The 24,835-nt window shown below is 33.9% G+C and overlaps 1 protein-coding gene across 3 annotated transcripts in view; it reads right to left on the reverse strand.

Moving 5' to 3' along the window:
• Positions 1 to 62: 62 nt before the first annotated feature.
• Positions 63 to 24,835, reverse strand: part of LOC113523217 (glycerol kinase) — a 52,777-nt gene continuing 28,004 nt past the window's right edge. For 2 of the 3 annotated variants that reach the window (XM_026909098.3, XM_026909097.3), the window contains exons 2-13: positions 18,469 to 18,548; positions 17,621 to 17,777; positions 16,845 to 16,946; positions 15,462 to 15,679; positions 15,064 to 15,173; positions 12,005 to 12,110; positions 11,575 to 11,767; positions 10,479 to 10,656; positions 9,632 to 9,712; positions 8,911 to 9,035; positions 8,404 to 8,541; positions 5,061 to 7,210 (exon numbers count right to left, since the gene is read on the reverse strand). In XM_026909098.3, coding sequence (XP_026764899.1) covers positions 6,681 to 7,210; positions 8,404 to 8,541; positions 8,911 to 9,035; positions 9,632 to 9,712; positions 10,479 to 10,656; positions 11,575 to 11,767; positions 12,005 to 12,110; positions 15,064 to 15,173; positions 15,462 to 15,679; positions 16,845 to 16,946; positions 17,621 to 17,777; positions 18,469 to 18,543 — 2,013 coding nt within the window. In that variant the 5' untranslated portion in view covers positions 18,544 to 18,548 and the 3' untranslated portion in view covers positions 5,061 to 6,680. Of the gene's footprint in view, positions 4,234 to 5,060; positions 7,211 to 8,403; positions 8,542 to 8,910; positions 9,036 to 9,631; positions 9,713 to 10,478; positions 10,657 to 11,574; positions 11,768 to 12,004; positions 12,111 to 15,063; positions 15,174 to 15,461; positions 15,680 to 16,844; positions 16,947 to 17,620; positions 17,778 to 18,468; positions 18,549 to 24,835 lie in introns of those variants that run through there. The other variant, XM_026909099.3, reaches the window with a different exon arrangement.

Raw genomic sequence — 24,835 nt, forward strand, 5'->3', positions numbered from 1 at the left:
GGTTATATTTGCGGATATCCTCATTACAGTAATAAATGGATATAAAAATAAAACAATAAAAAAAAAACCCAACAAATATATTTAGTATCTACGTAACAAATCGTCAATTTTATAATATCGTTGGCTACTGCGATGAATGGCATGTATATATTTAAATGTGTTCAGGGAATCCATGCAACAAAATACATTACAAAAATTTATTATACGAACATTTCTGTATAAGGAATTTACATTAACGGAATTGAATTTACATTAACTTCGCAAATAACAAACACTGGCCATCTTATTTATTTTTATTGTTATAATCATTCTTTTTTTAAATTATTTGATAGTGTGACAATGTGAAATGCTTATGTGTGCCGTCGGTGGGTAATAATTTTTTAGTTGTTGCTTGAGCTAATAACGTATCTTAAAAAAAAAAGTTTAGGTAAGTATACAAAGTGAAACATATGTCATTAGGCCACATTTTCACTTACAGGCATAGGCGTATATGACCAGAGCCTCTCAGTTATTAGCAGGCAAACAAATTTACAAGTAGGGATGGGTAATGTGCAGCAATTTCTAAATATTTTTGTTACAATATATATATATATACTGGTCCAGTAATAAATATGTTAAAAGTCTGTTATTCAAAAAGACTAATATTATCCAATATTTAACGGACTTTTAACAAATTCGGAAATAAATATCAGATTGATATGAACCTTTTTTCCGCCATCTATTTCCAGAGTAACCCAATATATAGATATCGGATCGGTATCCATGTTACCTATGCCTATTTACAAGTGTAAATGCGGCCATAGATCGATTCATGAAATGTCACTCAATACGCATAGTTCTTTTAGAATATTACTCTAAAAGCTGTCAAAGTATGAGCTGTCATTCGCATCGTGCTACAATGCACGGAATATCGTGTACATAGTTTGTTTTAATAGAACTTTCTTAACATTAGTTTTGCAATTATCCGACTTGACAGTATCTGTATGATCCCGGCACAGAATAGACCATCCCTTCCTTTTCCGTAGGTGTCGTAAGAGGCGACTAAGGAAGGGCGAGGGATGGACAGCAGCGATCCTCTTCGAACATCTCTAAAGCCTAACTGCGGTTGCCAAACCACCAGTCAAGCGGTGCAACTACTGGCAAAACCACCCATGGGGGGGGAGGAGCTTATGTTCAGCAGTGGACAGTTAAAAGCTGATATGATGATGATGATGATGATGATGATGATAATGATGGATATGGTATGCTGATGTTCAATAGTAGTACAAATTAAAATCGATTTAACGACTGTATGTTTCGATTTGTTATTTAAAATTATTAATTATAAACATTTAGAGAGTGTTTCTGTGATAATTTCCATAAAATTTTATTATATTTTCAAAACAAGTATATTGAAACATTTAACGAATTAAATTGACTAAAAATGTTGCAACATCATCCGAATAATAATTCATGTATCGTTTACACAGAGCCTAATTTATTACAACCTATAATATTAAAAAACCTATATAAAAACAATTACAATACAACAACAATTGGTAAGTACAACAAATCGTAATAAAAAATGGAAGTGTTTTGGTATTCTAAATTGAATGAACTCAAATTATACTCATTATTTTATATATTAATAGGAATGACGAGCAATATATAAAAGAACAAATATAATTGGATATATAACATATATATATAATAAAACCATTAACTTATATACTACAAATAAGATCCTTACTCACTAATGAACTATGCAGCGTACTTTTTGTCTCTCAATATAGAACACATAAATTCATTGTAATAAATCTAACATGGGAGTTTTGTACACGATTAAAGTCCAATTTCTGTAGACAAACGAACTATCGATAAAATAGTTTCTGTTAGTGTATGTGTGGCAAAAAACGAGACACCAAACGTCACCATCTCGTTCTATCTCACGGATTAGGTAGCGATAACGATTCTATCGACAGGTTTGTTTGCCACTCATCTAGTTGAGGTTTTACTAATTATAACAGGTTGACAGACAGTGGAATTACTTCATGGGAATCTTTTATAAGGTACACATTTAGATTATATAGATATAGTGTCTCCATAGATATAACATACTTCAAGAAAAACCAGTCAATTGTTTCATACAAATTTGCGTGATAAAAAGTTATGGGTGATTCCTTTACAACTTTTATATTGTTATTTTGTCTTATAAATTCTATATCTTTTTAATGCGTAAACATTAATTTTATTTATTAAATAATACGTCAAGATACATTTTATGCGTAAGTATATAGAATACTGATGAAAAAAAGAGTCGGCTAATTTGACAATTATCTGACAAACCCGTTTTTGAGACTCGATGCTCTATCTATATAATCTAATGGTATACATAAAATATTACATTTTCTCCTTAATTATTCTACTTTCAGCAATGGCTTACACAAACGTTCAATTTTTTCGATCATCCTTAATTTGTCAAAATCCAATTCCAAATCTTCCATTTTAAATTATCAATTTTCCAATTCCAAAACTAATTTTTTCAATCATTGTCACGGTTTCAAATTAATTTAAATGTACTTATAATAATACCAGTGTTTATGCATAAATCTTTTTTCTCAGTATTCCAAAATCTTACCAATTCCATTTTTTAAAACCTTAATTCCAGTTATCCATTTTGAACTCTGTCAACATTTTCAACCATTTTCCAACCAATCTATGCCATTATTTATTAACTATCTAGTCTTTTTGACTTCAATTACAATCATACAATATTTGTTTAAGAATCTACACACTGTTTTTATACATAAAAAAAAAAAAAATTGAAATATTTAAAAAATAAACTCGGCACATCTTTTATGAAATAATATAAGCAAATATTTGTTATTGTTTTTATTGATAACGTATTACGGTCTAATATTGTGTATTCACATTAAAAAAAAAAATTGTAAAAAATCACTATATTTTGTAAATTTTCATGATTTAAGACCTTATATATACGATTCTTTATTGCACAACACAAACAAAATAAGAATAGGAATGACCACTCGCCATATTGTGACATATTAGTTGTCAAAATAAGTATTCTTAATAGGAATGGGTAACAATGGTAATGGTAATGGTAAATGGGTACAGCGGTATCTATATTATATATATTATTATATATTGTAGTAATAATATCTATATATTGATTCAACAACGGATTTAAAATAAATAGCTGTTCTCCAATATATATCAAAATGAGGCACCCAGTCGGAATGAACATAAATATGGATTTTAAGAGCGATGTCGAAATGAATGTTTACCATTTTTCCGCCGTCAATATCCAGTGGAATATCCAATATATAGATATTGTACAGATATTACCCATGCCTAATAGCTTAAAAAAGTATATCTAATTTTCTTTCGAAGCTAAAATGCAATTTTCTAAAGTCGATAAGGGAAGTGATTTGTGTATATTTTAAAATTGTTTGTATGAACATCAATTATTATACAAATTGTGATGATTAATGTGTTACATTTATTTGTCAATCTTATAACATTTAATATTTAATTTTTACTTACATTATATTTATTCTTTGGCTGTTAACGATTGAATTACTTACAGTGTAATGCTAAGAACAGAGACTATATGTCACTTTGGTACTTTATGGTACTAAAATATATAATCTGCGCTAAGAATATGATCTTTAATAAATAGATAGATTTAAAAAATGTAATTGTATATTGACCAAATAAATACTCATGCTTTTAATCATTTAAATAAATTTACTAAACACTTTGGCGCTCGATCTATTAGCAGTCTAAATTTAATATTGTATTTTTATTTGGTTTTAAATTTTTTTAGAATATTCTTGTACGCAAATAGCATAACAACTATATTATACAACTTTTATAACTCTCTTATACAGCTAATCACTTTTAAATGGCAATTAAAAAGCAATTTAACTATAAAAAAGAAATTGCTTATGCAGCTCGTTTGCTAGCGACTTGATTTTTATCATTGGTTTCGTAAAGTCTACCTACACAAGTCTATCTACACAAATTGATGTCATGTCAAACTTATTAATTTGAAATGTCGAAAAAAAAAAACATTTGATTGCAATTATTTAAAAATGAACATTATCTAATAAACAATTAAGTTGCATTTCGTTTTTCACCTGTTGTTGAGCATAGTTGATACGACTAGCATTGTAAAGCTGCCTATGATGTATAACGTCGCTGGTATCGATGCAAGAAGTCTGTATCTTTCCTCTGAAAAAAATAAATAAAAAAATAGTTAAAAAAAATAGTAAAGGTTATCAAATCAGCTAGACAAGCACAAGACATACATTTATTACTTTTTTTAGTTCTAATTAAATAATAAAAAATTGAATCAAAACTTATCTGTACTGCAAAATAAATACAAAGTTTGAAATAGAAAAGAGCACAACTGTAAAATTTTAGAAATACGTTATTTATTTAGTAATTATTATTAGGTATTATTTCTTCACACATTAATTTCAATACAAATTAAAATAAAAAATTCTAGTTACCTGTGTAATATGTATATATGTGGACGATAATATATTAAAAAAATAGATACAAGCTTGTAAGCGTGTTACTTGCATTGTTATATATCTGTAATTTTTGGCAGCCAGTACAAGTGACTAACAAATTTATAGCCCTTAAATTTATTTTATAAACAGCATATGTTTATATTGCTAAGCTTGTGTAAAAATGACTGAATCGTAAGTTATGAAATGTGAAATGAGATTGAGTATGTCGATATGTGTAGTGTAAACGAACTAATATATTTAAAAATATATTTTCTCGTCTTTTCTTTAAAACAGAACAATTTTTTTTTACAAATGAACATCTGAAAACACTGGCACCATACTAAGTTTTTTCTTCTTAAATCTAGGACGAATTTAAATTTCGAAACGAGTGGAAAATAAAAAGTAACATATATTCTAGTTTCAAATTTAAAATGCAAAACCCATATAAGTATTAAGAAAAATATTAATAAAAAGGTCCAATGAGTTCCCAGTAAAAAAATAATTAAAAAAATCTCATGCAAGGAGTGGAAATGAAAAACCCAGTAGAGGAAAAAATAATACATTTATTTGATAGATGTTAATAAGAACTTAAGATATTTGTTAGTAAAAACCGAATACAGTAATAATATCCTACTTATACAAATAATTGAATAATGTATAAATATTTTTAATCTTATATCAAAATATAATTAAATTTTCAGATCAACAATACTAGCTATAAAAACATAATCTCTAAACTACATATAATTTAAATTAATATATGTACGTTTTATTTTGATAATCCATTGGTTTTATTATTAAGTTTTGAACCTCCTTGAGGTTATATTCATGTAATATATTTTTTTATATTTCCTACCTAGAAATAAGAAATAAATTATAGTTTAGGATGCGAGTAATAAATCTATTTGTATTTAAATTTTATAAAATTAATTAAGTCTATTTGATTTTATAAACATTGTTTCTACTATTTTTTTTATTTGAAATATTTTTTTTTTTCTTTTATGCCCATATAACAATTAAATGGACCGATTACCGAAGTAGTCGAAAGAATATTTTTTAAATTCTTGTTGAAATAGTTTTTGAAATAGGCAACACCAGTAATTAGCATTCCTTCTCATAAAAAATGTTTAAGTACACAAGTATGTAAAATTTTTATTATAAATAAGGTATAACGAAAAGGGTACAACAATCCTATACATGGGTCAAAACCAACGTTGCTTGAGTATTTTTTTTCACAATTTTGGGTAAAAAATTCCATTTTGCGAAATTTTGGAGAAATTAAATTCTTGGAGGAATGGGTTTGGAGACATTTTGGCAGTTTTTTGGATAGTCTTGGTACTTATAAATTGTATAGTAATTTTTACTGTATTTATATTTTATAGTATATAAATACACTATAAATGAAGGTAGCACAACAGAGAATGAAATAAGGAGCGGGTAGGTAAACTAAAAGTAGAAACAGAAGGAATAGCCTTTTTTCTGATTAGGAACTAATATTTTTGATGTTTGGGTAAAAATTTAAATTTGCATCTGGCAACCTTGGTTAAAACACAGTCATAGAAACGGACTAATTAATTTGTGTTCCCGTTTACATATTTTTTAAGTTATACAAGCCCTCTCCCGAATGAAACCCTCCAGAATTTACCGCCTGCTCTGACGCTGTTTTTGTCTATTCCTTAAACTTTTTCGACACAAATTTAGAGATAAAAATTATACAAAAGACGTTGCAATTGCAACATTTCATCCATATCTGTGTGTTAATTCACGAAAATAATTTTTGAAACGTTCCGAAACCATTACAAAGTTTGGAATTTATTTTCATTTACACCCAACTTTGAGGAAAGCTGTTCTATTTCTCTATATTTATAATTGAATTAATATTATATTTTTCCCCTTTCTATAGTTTCAATTTTACCTTATATATTTTGGTATATATTAAGTTATTGGCCGAATAGTTAATTCATAACTAACTGCCTAATTGCAAAAGTAACTAACTGCAAAATTTTTATTTTGTATTTAGTTTGCTCCACCTTATTATTATCTAATTTTACCTTTTTTATTATTCTGTCCTTATTATAATTTTTAAACATTGGTATTAATGATATTCAATAAATTTTTTTTTATTTATAACCTGCTTAAATATTAAATTTTTACTATTAAATATCACAGATGACTTCTGACCCGTTCAACGACAATAGGATTATTGTCACTATCGAATATTATCTCTGGATCGTTCTCTATAATATCCTCTATGGATTGCCAATTTGTTTGCAACTTTTTCTCTATAGGACAACATTGACACATACCATAGTCACATTCCTTTTTATTCATAAAGTAATCTATGTCATCCAATATGGTATGTTCGTGTTTAGGCGTTCTAAAGGGGATTAGGATTGAGAATTTCCTCGCTGCGTATTTAAGTAGTTCTTCGTACGCATTTATCTCTCCGTCTACACTTACTGGATTGTCTATGACATGAGTTATGAGGGAGTTCTTTCTACTATCTTGCTCTATGGTCTGTTCATCGTTGATCGAGTTTTTCCTATCTGTTATATTATCAAAGCTATGATTCGGAAGCTGTATAATGCTATTTCTTTTGTTCTGACCTGTCATCGTGATAGATTTTTTAGTCGTCGCCCATCCTAGGGAGCGTTGCACGGCCATTTTCCATTTCGTGTACCGCGCGTCGCGATCTGAAATGTCATTTTAAATTAAGAGGTAAGTTTTAAAAGAGACAATAAGTCTTAATAAGTTTAGTAAAATAGTATTTGGAAACTTTAAACTACCATCTACAGATATGAATACCCTTTACACTATATTTGAGACTTTCAGGGGGGCAATAGAAGACCCAGAGAAAATTAATAAAGTATTACGTGTAACACATATTACACGAAAAAATAATAAATATTAATATAATATTACAAATTTGATCTTAGATTATATAGACAGAGTATCTCTATATAAATGCTTCGCCAAAAAAAGGTCGATGTTTTATCTATGTGCGTGAGTAGGGTTGCCATAATGTACATTTATTATTTAGTATACGGGAGAAATTATATTGTAAAATTAAATTGCAAAATAAAAACGATAAAATATTCTTAGGAATATATTTGAAAGAACAAGATAAACGGTGCATGATTTGTAATGACTTTTAACTTATTTTTGTATAAATATAAATATAAAATATGTTTTCGTTCTTAAATAATTAAAAATGCTGTCACTTTAACTAATATATGTATGTACATTAATTTATAAATAATACATACGTATGTATGTATATTATATCAGAAAAAAAAATATAACTATCAAATAAAAAAAAACTATCTGTTTTGGGTAATTTTTAATCCAACTACTCGCAACACTGAAAAAGCGTGGTTGTTGTAATTAAAAAAAATGGCGTCAGCTACTAGCTGACAAAATTTTGACATTTCAACTGTTTCACTTTTGTAACCGTGAAGTAGTTGTGTTTGCATGGCTGTGTTACGGTTTGAAAGGTGGGATATGGCGTGAATTTACTGAGTACAGAGGAATAACACCTGAGTCCTCAGGAATGGCAACGCATGGGGGGTATCATGGGTGAAACAGTATACTCTGTTATGTCCATGGTACTGCTCATGTCTATAGACGACGGTTACCACTTTACATTAGGTGGACCGTCAGCTTGTTTGCCATTCTAAGTTGTACAAAAAAAAAAAAACTTACTACTACTTACTCTATCTAATAATCTAAGGTTTAAATATAATTGTGGGAAATTCGCGATAAATGACAAGTAAAATGAATGGGAAACTTTAGAAAAAACATATTGGCAAAGTATAATGGTATGGTTGAGAAACTATGCTATAAATTAACTATTGCAAACGGTGGTAGGAAGGTTGGGACAACTTACCGTCATCAGTGGTGGTGGGCAGGAACGTGTCGGCAGGCGTGTGGTGGCGGCGCCACCTCTGCACGGCCCACACGCCCACAGCGCCCCCTGCCGCCACGGCGGCGCCCAGCGCCGACATGTCCCACGAATGGGCGCGCACTATATAGCAGAAGGGGAAAATGATCAACTGGAAAACTACGAATCGGGTTTAATTCGTAGTCAAATCAATTTAAGAAATGAACCTTTCTTAATTGCCTCGTGAATGTGTGTTCTGGGTTATGCCATTCAGCGTAAACTTGTAGCGTAGACGGGGTTACGATTCCACTGAGGTCATTATTTCTTTATCCGAATGTTATATAGCATCGTAGATATAAATGAGTAAATAAATAAATAATAAATACACCTGTAATGCCGTAGGTGTTGTGGGTGACCATGGGCGGCGGTAGTCACTTACCATCAGGTAGGCCGCATACTCGTATGCCCCCTGTGTTGTAAAAAAAATTATCAAATATTAATAAAATTACTCACAGACTGGTATACCGATGAGGTCGGCCTGCAACTGCATTAGTAAATTGTTGGACGTCATTTTGCCGTCCACGTGGAGCTTCGATAGTGGCATCCCGCAGTCTTTGTTCATCGCTTCTAATATATCTCTGTGGAATAAATATTTTTTTATTACCAAACTATATTCCAGTCTATTGTATTATAACTTATGTCCAGCAGTGGACAGTTCACGATTGTAATAATAATAATAACTGTATTCTACAATGACTTATATTTTTAGTTATCACAATTTTTTTTTATATAACTTAGAATGGCAATCAAGCTGATGGCCAACCTGATGGAAAGTGGTAACCGTCGCCTATAGACATGAGCAGTACCATGGACATAATAGAGTATACTGTTTCGCCCATGACACCCCCGTTGTGTTGCCATTCCTGAGGACTCTGGTGTTATTCCTCTGTACCCTGTAAATTCTCGCCATATCCCACCCTTCAAACCGAAACACAGCCATGCAAACACAACTACTTCACGGTAGAAACACGAATGGGACAGAGGTACCTAAGCAATCGACTTTTGTACAAAGTCTCCCTCTGGTAAATTTGAAAGTGACAAAACAATGTAACAGTTACAATAGATTTGTAAAGAGATTTAAGTACTTATGAATAAGCGGGTAAGTGCGGTATTTATTATGAAGCGGTTCATGACGATAATACCGTAATTAATCGGTTTAATACCGTAAACTCACCTCGTCTGAAAACATACGGCCTCCAAAGCAGCTCTAATGATGTGATTCTTCGTTGTGAACGCTGTCAAACCGCAGATAATTCTGGGGAAAAACGAAAAATTATACATAAATACCGTTCAATTTATATCATGATTGTTTATAATATTATGAAGGAGATCTTAAAAATAATTCTTTTATATCTTTGATTTGTGGATTAAAAATCAGCTTTATGCGAATCGTAATAGGATTCATTTTGTATAACCCACCGTTGACCGATAAAGGCATATTATTAATTATATATAAGAAAAGATTAGTTCAGTTTTATCTGTGGGTTAAACAAAATAAAAGATGTCTAGTATATATATACTAGTATATATGATTGTGTTCCACAGAAAAGAAACGATATCAATCTTGGCAAAACCAGTTATATTGATTTATACATATAGAGGAATAACACCTGAGTCCTCAGGAATGACAACGAATGGGGGGTATCATGGTGCGAAACAGTATACTCTGTTATGTCCATGGTACTGCTCATGTTTACCAGAGGGAGACTTTGTACAAAAGTCGATTGCTTGGGTACCTCTGTCCCATTCGTGTTTCTACCGTGAAGCAGTTGTGTTTGCATGGCTGTGTTTCGGTTTGAAGGGTGGGATATGGCGAGAATTTACAGGGCACAGAGAAATAACACCAGAGTCCTCAGGAATGGCAACGCATGGGGGGTATCATGGGTGAAACAGTATACTCTGTTATGTCCATGGTACTGCTCATGTCTATAGACGACGGTTACCACTTTCCATCAGATGAGCCGTCAGCTTGTTTGCCATTCTAAGTTGCATAAAAAAAATGGGTGAATAAATAAACTTACCCCCTCGCGTCTTTCCTCCAATACGGCGCGTATAAGCCACTGAACGCCGGGACGAAGTACACATCACCAGTCGAGAACACTTGCCCCGCTATTTGCTCCGTATCCTTTACTACATCCTTAATTAGCTTCAAATTGTCCCTGAGGAACTTCATGGCACCACCAGCGACTGCTATCGAGCCTGGAAGAGTGATAAATAGATTAGATAAACGAACTTCTTTGCAAATTGTTATATATAGGTAAGGGCCTGATTAGTGGCAGCGTGATCAAGTACACTCATGTATGGAAGCGAATCGTGGGTATGGCAGAAGAAGCATGAAAGTAAGATAAATGCTGTACAAATGAGAGCTTTGAGAAGTATGTGTGGTATTACTTTAAAAGATAGAGTAAGAAACAGTGTGATTAGAGAGAAGTGTGGACTGAAAGACGATGTAGTGACAAAAATCGAAAAAGGAATGTTGCGTTGGTTTGGTCATTTGGAGAGGATGGATGAAAGAAGAATTACGAAAGAGATTTATCGAACAAGAATGAATGGAGATGTCGGTAGGGGCCGCCCTAGACGGACGTATGTCGACCAAATAGGCGACGTGCTTAAGAAGGGCCAAATTAAAAGTACCCGTAACCGACGAGCGTGTATGACAAGATTGATGAATGTGGAAGAAGCGAAAGAGGTTTGTTTGAATCGAAGCATTTGGCGTTCCATTGTTTCTGCCTACCCTAATGGGAGACAGGTGTGACAGATATGTATGTATGTATGTATGATCAAGTAGGTCGTTGAGTTCTCTAAAATATGATTAAGTTAAACGATGACTGGCTCATCCGTCATACTCATGAACGGATGCTTCTTAGTCTGCTCGTATTCGTTTATTTATTCTCTATTCAACAATACGTATAAATAGAACATTTTCACATTACTAACAATCCCTTGCCCCCCCCCCCCCCCCCCCCCCCAAGGTCGACTGAATCACCATGTAAGTGTTTTATAAATATATAATAAACAAATGGGATGGAGAAGGACATAGGCAACTTTTTATCTTGGTCAGTAAACATATTTCGGTTACGCGGATGAAGTTAGGTGTTAAAAGTAGTAAATAAATACCTTCAAGCGCATATACAGCGGGCGTATCTGGTCCTAGCTGGTAAGCCACGGTGGTAAGGAGACCATGGGTGGACTGTACCCGACGGGAGCCCGTGTTGCACAGCAGAAAACAACCACTGCGGTACGTGTTCTTGGCCTGCCCCGCTTGCAGGCAGTTCTGACCAACCAGCGCCGCTTGCTGATTGCCTAGTATCTGTAAATGAGATCGCATACATTTGTCATTTTCACTGCGGATTATAATGTCCCACTATTGGGGAGGAATTTCCTCATAAACGGAGGATGGAGTGACATGCTGGTCATGTGGCTTAAGTCTTAGCCTATATTGCACAGGAAGAAGTAATTGTGTTACACTTTCAAAACATGTTCCACTTGCAGGCAGTTCTAATACTACTCTCTGAGGAGATTTCACCCAAAAGATACACATACTTACACCTGATATTCGTATACCATCCAACACGGAACCATCTTTGACGACCCCATATATTTCTGAACTGCTGTATATGTTCGGTAGCGAGTCTGGATGTATACTGAATAACCTGGAAATGTAGTTAAAAATTTTATATTAATATTATATTTCTATTATAATTAAACTAGTATAAAGTATCTCACGTTGGGGGAAGGGATTGTTAGTAATGGGGAGGTTACTCCCCATCGATATCAATATACCTTATCAGGTCGACTGTCGTGACTAATTTACCATTGAATTCGTCACGATGGGCTAATTGATCTACTTTTCATCCTCAGCAATCATCCCTCACTTGTGCCCCGCCAGTGTATACCGATAGTGCAGGCGGAATTACCATTTCATTATTATCCACAAAAAAAAGTATCCCATGTTCTAAATTAGGATATATACTATTCGTGTACGTACAACTTCGTTCAAATACCACTAAAATTCGTTTAGTAGTTTTTGCGTGAAAGAGTAACGAATATCCATCAATCCATACATCTCATTTTTAATAGTGATAGCAACTAATTGCAACTAGACTATGTCTGTACAAGTATATAAGGAATATTTAAAAAAGCTGATATGAGGCACTTAATAAGAGAAGACAATCTAAACAGTTAATGGTTTTTGTTTTAAAGTAAGCGTCATCATTCGATCAGTTCGAGAAACTTCGCAATTCTTTTTAGATCAGTCTGTTAAATATTTATTTACAAATACAAATTCGATACGTAATTTAATGTTTCAGTTCAAAGTGCAAACAATATTTATGACATAAATTCAATCCACGATTGTTTTATTGACTAATATATAATATAATGAACTGTAGTAAACGAGGTCCCCAAAATAAGTTCGTAAACGTATAGCTACCCATAATATGTCTAAGACGACAGGGTGCAGGTTGTTTATTAATAATAATAATAATAAACTCTTTATTGCGCACAATATAAATGTATACAAGGAGTATTTATACAGAATGTGCATATACAAAAGGCGGCCTTATCGCTAGAAGCAATCTCTTACAGACAACCTGGCATAAAGAATGGATAAGTATAGAGAGAAAGGTAGATGGCGCAAGTCAGACACAGTAAATACATAAAAGGAGTCAAACAAAATGCAAAATATTCTAAATATAAAAATAACATTACAATACATAAGCATACATATATAATATAAATAATAATACATAAACATAAATATACTAAATAAATCTAGATAAATCACACATAGTAAACGTCAAAGCAAATTAGAGAGATAGTTTGTCTATTTGTAACAGTGACGTCTCCGTAAATACATTTAATTAATTTTATTATTCATACGACCATTTTACTATCCAAAATCTATATAATTATCGCCGTGTCGGTCCCGGCATGGAAGGGGCCACACCTTCCTTTCCGAGGGGAAGGGATTGTTAGTAATGGGGAGTTTAGTCCCCATTGCTATCAATATACCCTATCAAGTCGACCTCCACGCGGTTTCCCCTGGAAACTATCGTGACCAATTTATCATTGAATTCGTCACAATAGGCTAACTGACCTGCCTTTTCATCCTCACCTATCACCGCTCACTGGTACCCCGCTATTGTATATCGATAGCGCAGGCGGGGTAACCATGCCATTTTCACGCATAAATAAAAACACCCCTTCCTTTCCCGTGAGTGTCGTAAGAGGCGACTAAGGGAACTTAATGTCGAGGAAGGGCAGCGACGTCCTTCTTAAAACATCCCCAAAGGCCTAACTGCGATTGCTAATCCGCCTGTAAAGCGTGGCAACTATGGAAAACTTCCTTTTTAGGGGAAGGTTTATGTCCAGCGGTGGACAGTTAACGGCGGAAATGATGAACGCGCTTCCTGATGCCATTAAGAGACTACCGACTAAACCGTCTTTCAAAAAAAGCGTTCACGCTCACTTTTTATCTTTATCCGAGCAGTGCTTTATATTATTCCCAAATTCGTGTACGAGGTTTGTCCGGAAAGTACGTATAAAAGTTTTTTAAAAATTTTATTTTACAATTATTCAGGTAAATCAATTTTATCCCCTTCAAAGTACTCCCCCTGTGACATAATGCACTTGTGCCAACGCCGTTTCCACTGTGAGAAGGCTCCTTGAAAGTCCTCTGGTTGTAGGTTTCTCAGCTGCCCCGTCGTAGCTTTTTTTATCTCATTTATGTCCCCCAAATGCCGCCCCCGAAGTACCAATTTGGTTTTTGGGAACAAGAAGAAGTCACACGGGGCCAAATCCGGCGAATAGGGGGTGTTCGGTCACCGTAATGGAATTTTTACTCAAAAACTCACGGACAACAAGAGAGGTGTGGGCAGGGGCATTGTCGTGGTGAAGAATCCAACGCCCCTCTCGCGCCAATTCTGGACGAACTCGTGCCACACGAGCTTTGAGGCGTCTGAGCACATCGACGTAGAATTTTCCATCAACTGTCTGGCCTGGAGGGACGAATTCTTGATGGACAATCCCCCGAACATCGAAAAAAACAATCAACATTGTCTTGACATTTGAGCGGGATTTTCTTGATTTTTTTGTTCGTGGTTCCCCGGATGTCTTCCACTCTTTGCTTTCACGGCCATTCTTGCCGAGTTTCGAGAGAAACTTGATTACGACGCGCTGCTCTTCAACGGAAGCGGGCTCCATGCCGACGGGGTTTCGTTAAGAGGTAACTTCACAGATGGCGTGACAAGCCAGTTCGCACCGCACGGCGGTCAGACCAGAACTGAAGCATTGTTAGGGACATAAGGAAGGGGTCCTGCGCTTACCTGGCCTCCCCACTCCTCTTTCTCACATTCCAGAACACTTTTATACGAACTTTCCGGACAGACCTCGTATAATATAGTAGTATACATGATATATATCATCGTTTATATATGTAATTTTAGTATGTATGTATATCAATAATTAATAGTACCGCATTCGAGTATTCTGACACTTCCCTATGGTTGACTGGGAGAGAATGCTTTTAGCATTAAGTCCGCCATGTACAGATATTTGTACTAATGAATAAATAAATAAATAAAATAAACAAAAATCAAAGCTTACCGGCACAGCATGGGGTCCCAATTTAATGTATCTAAATTCATGAGCAACGTTCGAGATGCATTTGTGACGTCCGTTATGTGAAGACCGCCGTTTGGTCCGCCGGTTAACGTCTAAAAACAACAGATTTTTTTATTTGGTAAAGTTTATATGATACCAACGATACGTAGCATATTTTTTGTTAACTCCTATTTTTGTTGCTTTGTGTACAGCGCCTTGTATCTATATTGTTGCTACTTGTGAAAACCTATTAGTGGCTTATTTTGTGATCCTAAACTGTATCTTTTTGCTCTAGTGTAGCCCTGGTTTTCCTATGAATAAATAAATATTTATTTATTTATTTACAAAAGACGACTTTTGTACATTATCCCTCTGGTAAGCTGGTCCTATATCCCACTTACCCAAACTATCCAAGAGTCCACGGTTCCGAACAGCAGCTTCCTCTCTTTGCTGGCCTTCTTCACCGCCTTCACGTTGTCCTTCAGCCATTTCATCTTTAGCGCACTGAAGTACGGGCTGATTGGAAGACCGCTAATGTGTTTCAAGTAATTCTTATTCCTGTCTGGCACTTTTGCTAATATCGCGTCCACTGTAGTACTTGTTCGTATATCGTTCCACGCTGTAGAAAAATCATTTATTTCGTTAAATTTACTTAAGAAAGATAGATAGATAAACACTTTATTTGAGCCTTTTTATGACACACGTAAATTAACAAATGAGTTCATACAATCAAATTAATTACACTATTTTTAAATATAAATCAAAAGATAAAATACGAAAATATGTTTTCGCCATGTGTGTCACAGTGACCCAAATAGGCTGTAGCCTAGCTCAATGAGTTTTGCTTAAAAGCAAACCACTGATTTTCAGTTGCAGCTTGAAGTTAGCATCCTGTTTGCTAGACGGACGCGTGTAATAAACTGATAAAAAAGTGTTTCATTGGAACAGTGTTACTTTCCGAAGGTTGCGGGTTCGATCCCCATACAATATGAATATTTGTATTTATTTATTTATCCATAGGAACACCAAACATTAAATATATTACAGTACTAGCGGCCCGTCCCGGCGTCGCACGGGTGGACATTTTTAACATTTCCCTTTACTGTTCTGCTCCTATTGATCGTAGCGTGATGAAAAGTATGTACTAGTAGTATACTATAACCTGCTATAACCTATAACCATATAATATTACATATATACTAATATATATATATATATATATATATATATATATATATATATATATATATATATATATATATATATATATATATATATATATATATATATTAGTATATATGTAATATTATATATTAGTAATGGGGTCTAATTGATTCATTGTTAGCAACACACCCTGTCAGGTCGACCTCCAAGCGGTCCCCCTGGAAACCATCGTTGTGGAATTCGTCACGATAGGCTAACTAACCTGCTTTCATCGTCACCTATCATCTATCACTGGTGCCCCGTCAGCGTATACCGAGAGCGCATGGCGGGGTTACCATTCCATTATCATCAATTAAAAAAAAAGCATAGAATGGACCACCCCTTCCTTGCCCGTGGGTGTCGTAGGAGGCGACTAAGAGAATTTAAAGGTAGAGGGATGAACAACAGCGTTTCTCTTGAAACATCACCAAAACCCTAATTGTCGTTGCCAATCTGCCTGTCAATTATGACAAGTAATGGCAAAACCCTCCTTATGACTATGTTTAGCAATGAACAGTTAACGGCTGATGTGATGATGATGATGATGATGATGTGTAGGAAGTAAGGTGAAAACAGTTTACCTATAGCAGGATGCAATGGTTGGCCCGTAATCTTGTCCCATGCTATTGTTGTCTCTCTTTGATTTGTTATTCCTAAAGTGATAATGTCATCTTTTGTGTAACCTAAAAAAAAAAAGAATATATTTGTTAAATAACCAAAGTTCTCACGATCTATTTATTATATATGAGAATTACTATTTATGAAAAGAGACAATTGAGTAATAAAGTAATTATTCATTAATTATCCAAAAAATTGTAACAATGTAAGCTTTGTGCGCAATTAAGTATTAATAAATAAATAATTTACAATAAAAAAGATTTTGTTCAGTAAACAATTACTTCAATTGTGACAAAATAATAATAATTATTATAATAATTAATTAATAATAATAATAATTATTATTATTTATATTATATTATTATTTCGATTTAAAAACTAAACTATTGAATCGATTGTGATAAAATTTCTATGGTACGAAACTGAAAGTATATCTTTTCGGATAAAAAAGACATTTTCAAATTAGTTTATACGTAGTAGTTCTGAAAATTTAATTGAGAAGCTCTCCCTTTTTTAAAGTCGGTCAAAACTTACAGACTATTATTACATGTCAAGACAATGTTAATAGATCTTTTTTTTAATTATTCCTTGAAAGCAGCTCACTGTATAAAAAAAAAAACTTGTGAGCGCCATAGACTGAAATGGCTGAGGGTTCTTCGACAAAAATCTATATTTTTTCTAACAAACAAAAGAGATTGTCTCTTTCCTATACTTTTTAGTTCATTATAATCTATCTCACCTAATTCTGGTAATTTTCCTATGGCGTTTTCGGCGCATATTCTGATGTGGTGAATGATTTCCTGTGGATCCTGCTCTGACCATCCCTCCTGGGGTTGTACTTCTGTCTTGTCTAGCTGGTACGCGGCCAATTCTTCTGACCTTTCCGCTTCGTATATCTGTAACAAATATCCAACTAATACTTTTTTATATTACTGTCCAACAAGTTTTCCTGTCCAATAAAAAAGAAAACTATCGTAAATAGAAGGCAAATATTGTTGGAACATGCGACAAACTTATGAACGAGTGAATGAATTTGGCGTTCCATTGTTTCTGCCTACCCTAATGGGAGACAGTCGTGACAGATATATATGTATGTAATATGTACATAAAAAATGAATAATTAATTACATAAACTTAATTAGATAAAAGTAACATAAAGAGGCAACAATGGGCGGCCTTTCTCTCTTCGATCTCTTCCAGAAAACCTTAGGATGGAGAGGAATAATTAAAATTGTCTGGTCAAGACGTAACAGAAAACTTTCCAGCAGGTGGGCCGTCAGCTTGTTTGCCATTCTAAGTCGTATAAAAAAAAGGCCTATATTCAGCAGTGGACAGTTAATCGCTGATTTGATGATGACGATAACAAAATACGTATGCATAGAAATACAGCTGTTCTGACAGTAATATAGGAGGGACAGAGACTATAATACTTTCTGATTAGTTCACTTATAAACAGTATATTCTGTTATGTCCATGGCACTGTTTATGTCTATAGGCGACGGTTACCACTTCCCATCAGGTGGGCCGTCAGCGTGTTTGCCATTCTAAGTTTTACATAAAACAAAAATTAGCAGCTCATGTACTCACCACAAATCTAACAGTCTTTGTACCGTCGTCTATGACACCAACAAGTGACTTCTTGGTGCCGTCCTTGACTGGCATCTCGTCTGAAACAAATCATAACAGTTTATTATATCTACTATATATTATAAATTATCAGATAATGAGTGAATGAATGAAAACTACTGTTCCCATAAAAAAGATATAGATTATAAAGATTAATAATATGTACAGGAACAAAATAAATAATTAATGACATAAAAGTAAATCTTTTTAAAAGATTTTTTTTTATACAACTTAGAATGGCAAACAAGTTGACGCCCCACCTGATGGAAAGTGGTAACCGTCGCCTATAGACATGAACAGTACCATGGACATAACAGAGTATATTGTTTCGCCCCCCATGTGTTGCCATTCCTGAGGACTCAGGTGTTAATCCTCTGTACCCTGTAAATTCACGGTATATTCACTAAAACATATTTTCAAAAGGGTTAGTCCCTTCAAACGGAAACACAGCCATGCAAACACAACTGCTTTACGGTTGAAACACGAATGGGACAGAGGTACCCAAGCAAACGACTTTTGTACAAAGTCTCCCTCTGGTGGACGATACGTTATTAATGCCCTTGGTATTGCAGGCGTTCATAGGCTATGGTAACCGCTTACTATCAGGTGGGCCGTATACTTGTTTGCCACTTCAGTGGTATAAACAAAAAGATACGTTATATGTTTAGAAAACAATTAAAAATATTATATTTCGAACACAGCGACAGCACACATAGATATTTCACCACATTGTTATCAATATAATAAAATTTAACAAGACCATGTCTGTACATGGGAGATATTTGCGAAATATTTTGTCTTTTGCGCAAAAGTATATGGAAAAGTTCCCTTCATCTGCTGTGGGTTTCGTCAGATGCAACTAAGGGACTTGATGGTCAAGGAAAGGGCCGCAGCGTGCGTAAGCGCATAAACATGGCAACTCTTGGCAACACTCCCCTTTTGGGGGAGATCTATGTTCAGCAATGGACAATTAACGGCTGATATGAAATAGATGCACAGGATCAGACTAAAAGCATTAACATCTCGTTAAGACAGTATTCTGACAGCAGAACTAACATATTTACGTATATTATACGCATACTTTTTTTTTTTTCATTTAAGAGTTTCCTCTTGTCGGTGCAACTAATCCATGCATCTTCCTCCAGCCAGCTCTATCCCAGGCCATATCCTTTATCTCCCTATACGACATAACGCCTAGTGTTTCCTTTACGCACACTGCCCGCTAGTAATTAATGCTCCTTTCCACTCAGGGTTTGCTGGAAGAGAACTCTTACAGAGTTAAGCTCGCCTGTTGTACATCTTTATTTTATATATATTATATGTTGTAATTTTTTGTGTACAATAAAGAATAAATAAATTTTTCCCCAATGAAATATGGGGTCGAGTAACGACAAAAGCTTACAGCTTCCATCTTCGTTATACTCGTCTAGAAACTCTTTAAAACAAGAGAGTACTACTCTCACTACTAGTAGTTATAAAGATTATATGTAGGCCTATTTAGGGGGGGGGGGGGGGGGGGGGGGGGGGGGGGAGCTTCCAATTATAAGCTAAGACCGGTGTGGCCTTTTAAGGGGGTCTACAATGAAGTGAAATTCCGATTTGTGTTTTATTGTTCATATCGAAATCGATTCAATAAATGGAGCTTATATTATTTTATTTCGTTCGTTATAAATCATACCACAATAGTTCAAAGGAAAGATATATTAACATTTTTAAACAATATGTATTATGTAATTTTCACATCAAACTTGTGTTTCGTTCGGACGGAAAACATTTCATGGTGGACCTACCATGAGAAATACCCTTCATCTGACTTTGAAAAATAATCTTAAATATATCAAATTGTGAAAACTCTTGACATTTATCTCAAATAAAAAAAAATATATCCGTTAACGATATTACCTAAAACACATAAAAAAGGTAAATAATTATGGAAATAATTAAAACAATACAATGTTATCAGGAAATGTCAGCGTTTGAACCTTGCCCACACTTTGTATTACATAATTGGATGATACTGTCAATTTTTACAATCCGTATTCTGTTGCTATATGAACTCGAGCGGTAGTGTAAGAGCAGGGAAGGGTAAAATGATTACTTTACGAATCATATTACATTTACACTTTACTAACGATACATCCCATTTACCAGAGGAAGACTTTGTACAAAAGTCGTTTCCTTGGGTACCTCTGTCCCATTCGTATTTCTACCGTAAAGCAGTTGTGTTTGCATGGCTGTGTTTCGATTTAAAGGGTGGGATATGGCGTGGATTTACAGGGTACAGAGGAATAACACCGGAGTCCTTAGGAATGGCAACGCATGGGGGGTATCATGGGCGAAACAGTATACTCTGTTATGTCCATGGCACTGCTCATGTCTATAGGCGACGGTTACCACTTTCCATCAGGTGGGCCGTCAGCTTGTTTGTCATTCTAAGTTGTATAAAAAAAACCCCGCCTGCGTTATCGGTATACGCTGGCAGGGCACCAGTGAGGAATGATGGGTGAGAATGAAAAGGCAGGTCAGTTAGCCCATCGTGATGAATACATCTGAAATGCAGCATAATGGTTTCCAGGGGGACCACGTGGAAGTCGACCTGATTGAATATATTGCTAGTAATGGGTTTGGTAATTCACATTACCAAGGGGGTATCATGGGCGAAACAGTATACTCTGTTATGTCCATGGTATTGCTCATGTCTGGGACATCTGAATGGGACAGAGGTAACCAAGCAAACGAATTTTGTACAAGGTCTCCCTCTAGTAAATATACTTTATTTGTATTATAGGCATTAAGCAAGACAATTAATAAATGTAACGATACAGTTGTATAAGTACAGTAAGGCGGTCTTATTGCTGAGAGCAATCTTTTCAAGACAACCTTAGGGTAACGGACTAATTGTTGTACAGGTACGTATGATAATGAATAATTAAGAAAGTTAACAGCGTAAAACATTAAGAAATATAATTATAATACCTTCATTAAATTTAAAAATAAATTATTTACTAAATATAATATATAATCCTATACATATATATTAAATATGTACCTATTACTAGAACAAATGTAAATAATTGTATAATACATAAATAAAGGATGTCAATATATCAAATGAAGAACCAATCAGATAGAGAGAAAGTAATCTTTCACTTGTCGTTTGAAAGCATCAATGGATTTTGTACTTCTAATGACAACAGGCAATGAATTCCATAATCTAATGCTAGAAATAGTGAAGGAATTGTGATAAAATATTTTGAAATAACAATTATTCTTCATACTCCTGGGCAGGTTACAGTCTACTTTTCATCACGCTACGATCAATAGGAGCAGAGCAGTGAAGGGAAATGTTGGGAAAACGGGAAAAGTTACTCCATTTTTAAGCTTCCGTCGCGTGTGCAGCCTTAATGGCTATTTTTTTTAATGTAAAAATGTCCACCCGCGCGTAGCCGGGACAGGCCGCTAGTTATAAATAAGCTCTCTTTTGTACATTACGTTTAAAATTAAATGTTTTTATCATTATATTTGTGCACAATAGGGAATAAATCAAAATTAAAACAATTATTTTAATCTCTCCATTTATTTATTTATCTATTCTGATATAGACTTGGCATCAGGATAGATACCACATATTATATTACAGAAATGTTAGCCGGTATTTTAATTACCAACAAACTTAAAAAGTAATTTTCCATATAGTTATTACTAGAATAATTATACTTGTGTTAAAAGATAACAGAGGCCGTTTATCGTAAATCCGTGAGAGAAATAGGTAATTCGTAAACATAGTAAATCTAATCTAGAACCGCGGACACCTTGAGTTTTGTCATATCATAATTAAGACGTAGATATTAGAACAATTTTTTGTTTTCATTCTAACGACGAATACAAGCTACGATAAAAATAATCTTGCTAGGATTAAAATAACTGTAACTATTTACTTAATGATAGTCAATTTAGCGGAATTAAACAAAATAATTCTCATTTAATACTAATCGTAGCGGAATTAAACAAAAATAAGAATTATTTTGATTAATTCCGCTACAATTAGTATTAACTCTAATCGAGTAGCCAGTGATATGGATTTCCGCAAAATAACACCTACTTTAATACAATATTTACTTAACGTAATTTGTACATAGGAGACAAGAGATTAAGAGAGTTTATTAGAGCAATATATACAATCATTTTTTGGATTTTTGTGTATCTGTGTATATGTTTGTTCTGGAATACTGGACAACAATTACTACATAACGGGATGCGGCTTCCACAGTTGTATTCCTGAATATTAGATCTTCAGAAAAATTGGTGTATGTTTTACACCATTTAGAAATGTATCGATCAAGTCATCTAGAAAAATCTATCTACTTCTAAACTCTACGCGTACGAAGTTGTGGACAGAAAATTGTATTAGATATTGTATGTAGATATTAATACTTTACTATTCTTATTTCAAAACGAATAAAACCTTGTTATGAAAGTCGTTTAAAAAGAGATCCCAGGATCGAATCTAGATCGAGTTAATTTTATTTCTTTATTTATTTTGTTATACCACTAAGATGGCAAACAAGCATACAGACCGTCTGATTTTATTTATTTCTATTTATTTGCATTCTACGCGGTACTTTTTGCAACCTTAGTTTATTTCATATTGGTCTTATATTAATTTTGTTAATATTATAGTTGTATTCCTATGAGTCTGCCGTGTGGTCCCGGCATAGAATAGGCCACCCCTTCCTTTCCCGTGGGTGTCGTAAGAATCGACTAAGGGAGGGCGAGGGATGGGCAGCAGCGTATCTTAAAACATCTGTAAAGTCTAACTGCGATTGCCAATCCGCCTGCTAAGCGTGGTAACTACTGGTAAAATCCCCCAAGGGGAGGCTTATGTTCAGCAATGGACAGTTAAAAGCTGATGTGATGATGATGATGCTTATGCTTATAAAACAATATCTTCACAGTAACATACAGTTACTACGTTCAGATAACTTTTATATAACATTGTAATCGTTTTTTGTCATACACCAATAAAATTTTTAATCATTAATTATTTTTATCTCAAAATTTAATGTCTCGTCCATAAAACACATAACGCTGTTAAAAATAAGACAATAAACATTCATTGATAATAAAAAAAAAAAAATTTCAGTTCATCTTTGCGTGCTACGGCTATGGTACATTGTAATAAAAAATACTGTGACAACAAAACAGTGTTACGAACTGTGTAAATATTTATCATTGAATAATCAAACATACACGTTAACATTGACTGACATAATTTAAGATACATTGATTTGTATAATTGTAAATCTCTTCATAGTTCAACTGGAATACAATTACTGCAGTTATTTAATTATATGTACAATAAATACATCAATAAATTAAAGTTATTATACAATTTAAATACTAATTATAAGTAATCTCCCAACGCACCACACCGAGGCAGCGTACCCAAGATACTAGCAGCATTATCTCTTTGGATTGCCAAACTTATCTTTTGGGCAAAGTAGCTACCAGCTCTTGGGTCACCAGTGACCTCGATGAGGCGCGTTGCGATCGTTTAAATTCTACATCTCGATTATACGAATCAAATAAAACTAGGGTTATTTTTTTTTATAAGACAGAGGGAAAACGAGCATATGGCTCACCTGATGGTAAGCGACTACCGTCGCTCATGATCACTCGCAGCACCAGAGGCATTGCAGGTGTGCTATCGGCCTTTTAAAAAGAAATATGCTCTTTTCTTGAAGGTTATGATGATACGACATCATATACGGTATTCCATATAATCGAAAATCTGGATACACGACTTCGATTTCAAATCACATAATATCTAATAAAATGTTAATATTTTGTATGTAATACGAACTATAAAGGTAATAGATTACATAATACCTATTTACTCAATTACTACATAATACCATTTTTAAATTAGTAATTAGGGCCGTGAAGAATAAGTCCGGATAATCGAATATTCGGTTAATCGATGTTCGGATAATCGAGATTCTACTGTAATAAGCGCGAGGCGACACGCTGTGATGTAGGTAAGCATTGTGCTTATCCTGAAGATTTCCAAATGAAGTCAAAACAGCTATAGGAAACGACAAACATAATAAGTTCATAAAATTCCCATTACATATATATCTTATAATATTACACAAAAAAGACCGACTTCAACCGTAGATTAAACCAGTTATTTTAATTTAAAAACTAAATTATAGAACCGATTATTATAAAATTTCTGTGGGACCAATATGTAAGTACATCCTTTCAGATAAAAAAATCCAAATCGTCATCGTTCCAATTCCAATCATAAAAAATAATACAACTTTAA

Source organism: Galleria mellonella, unplaced genomic scaffold, assembly GCF_026898425.1.
Source record: "Galleria mellonella isolate WM207_F2 unplaced genomic scaffold, CSIRO_AGI_GalMel_v1 utg146, whole genome shotgun sequence".
NCBI classification, from domain to species: domain Eukaryota; kingdom Metazoa; phylum Arthropoda; class Insecta; order Lepidoptera; family Pyralidae; genus Galleria; species Galleria mellonella.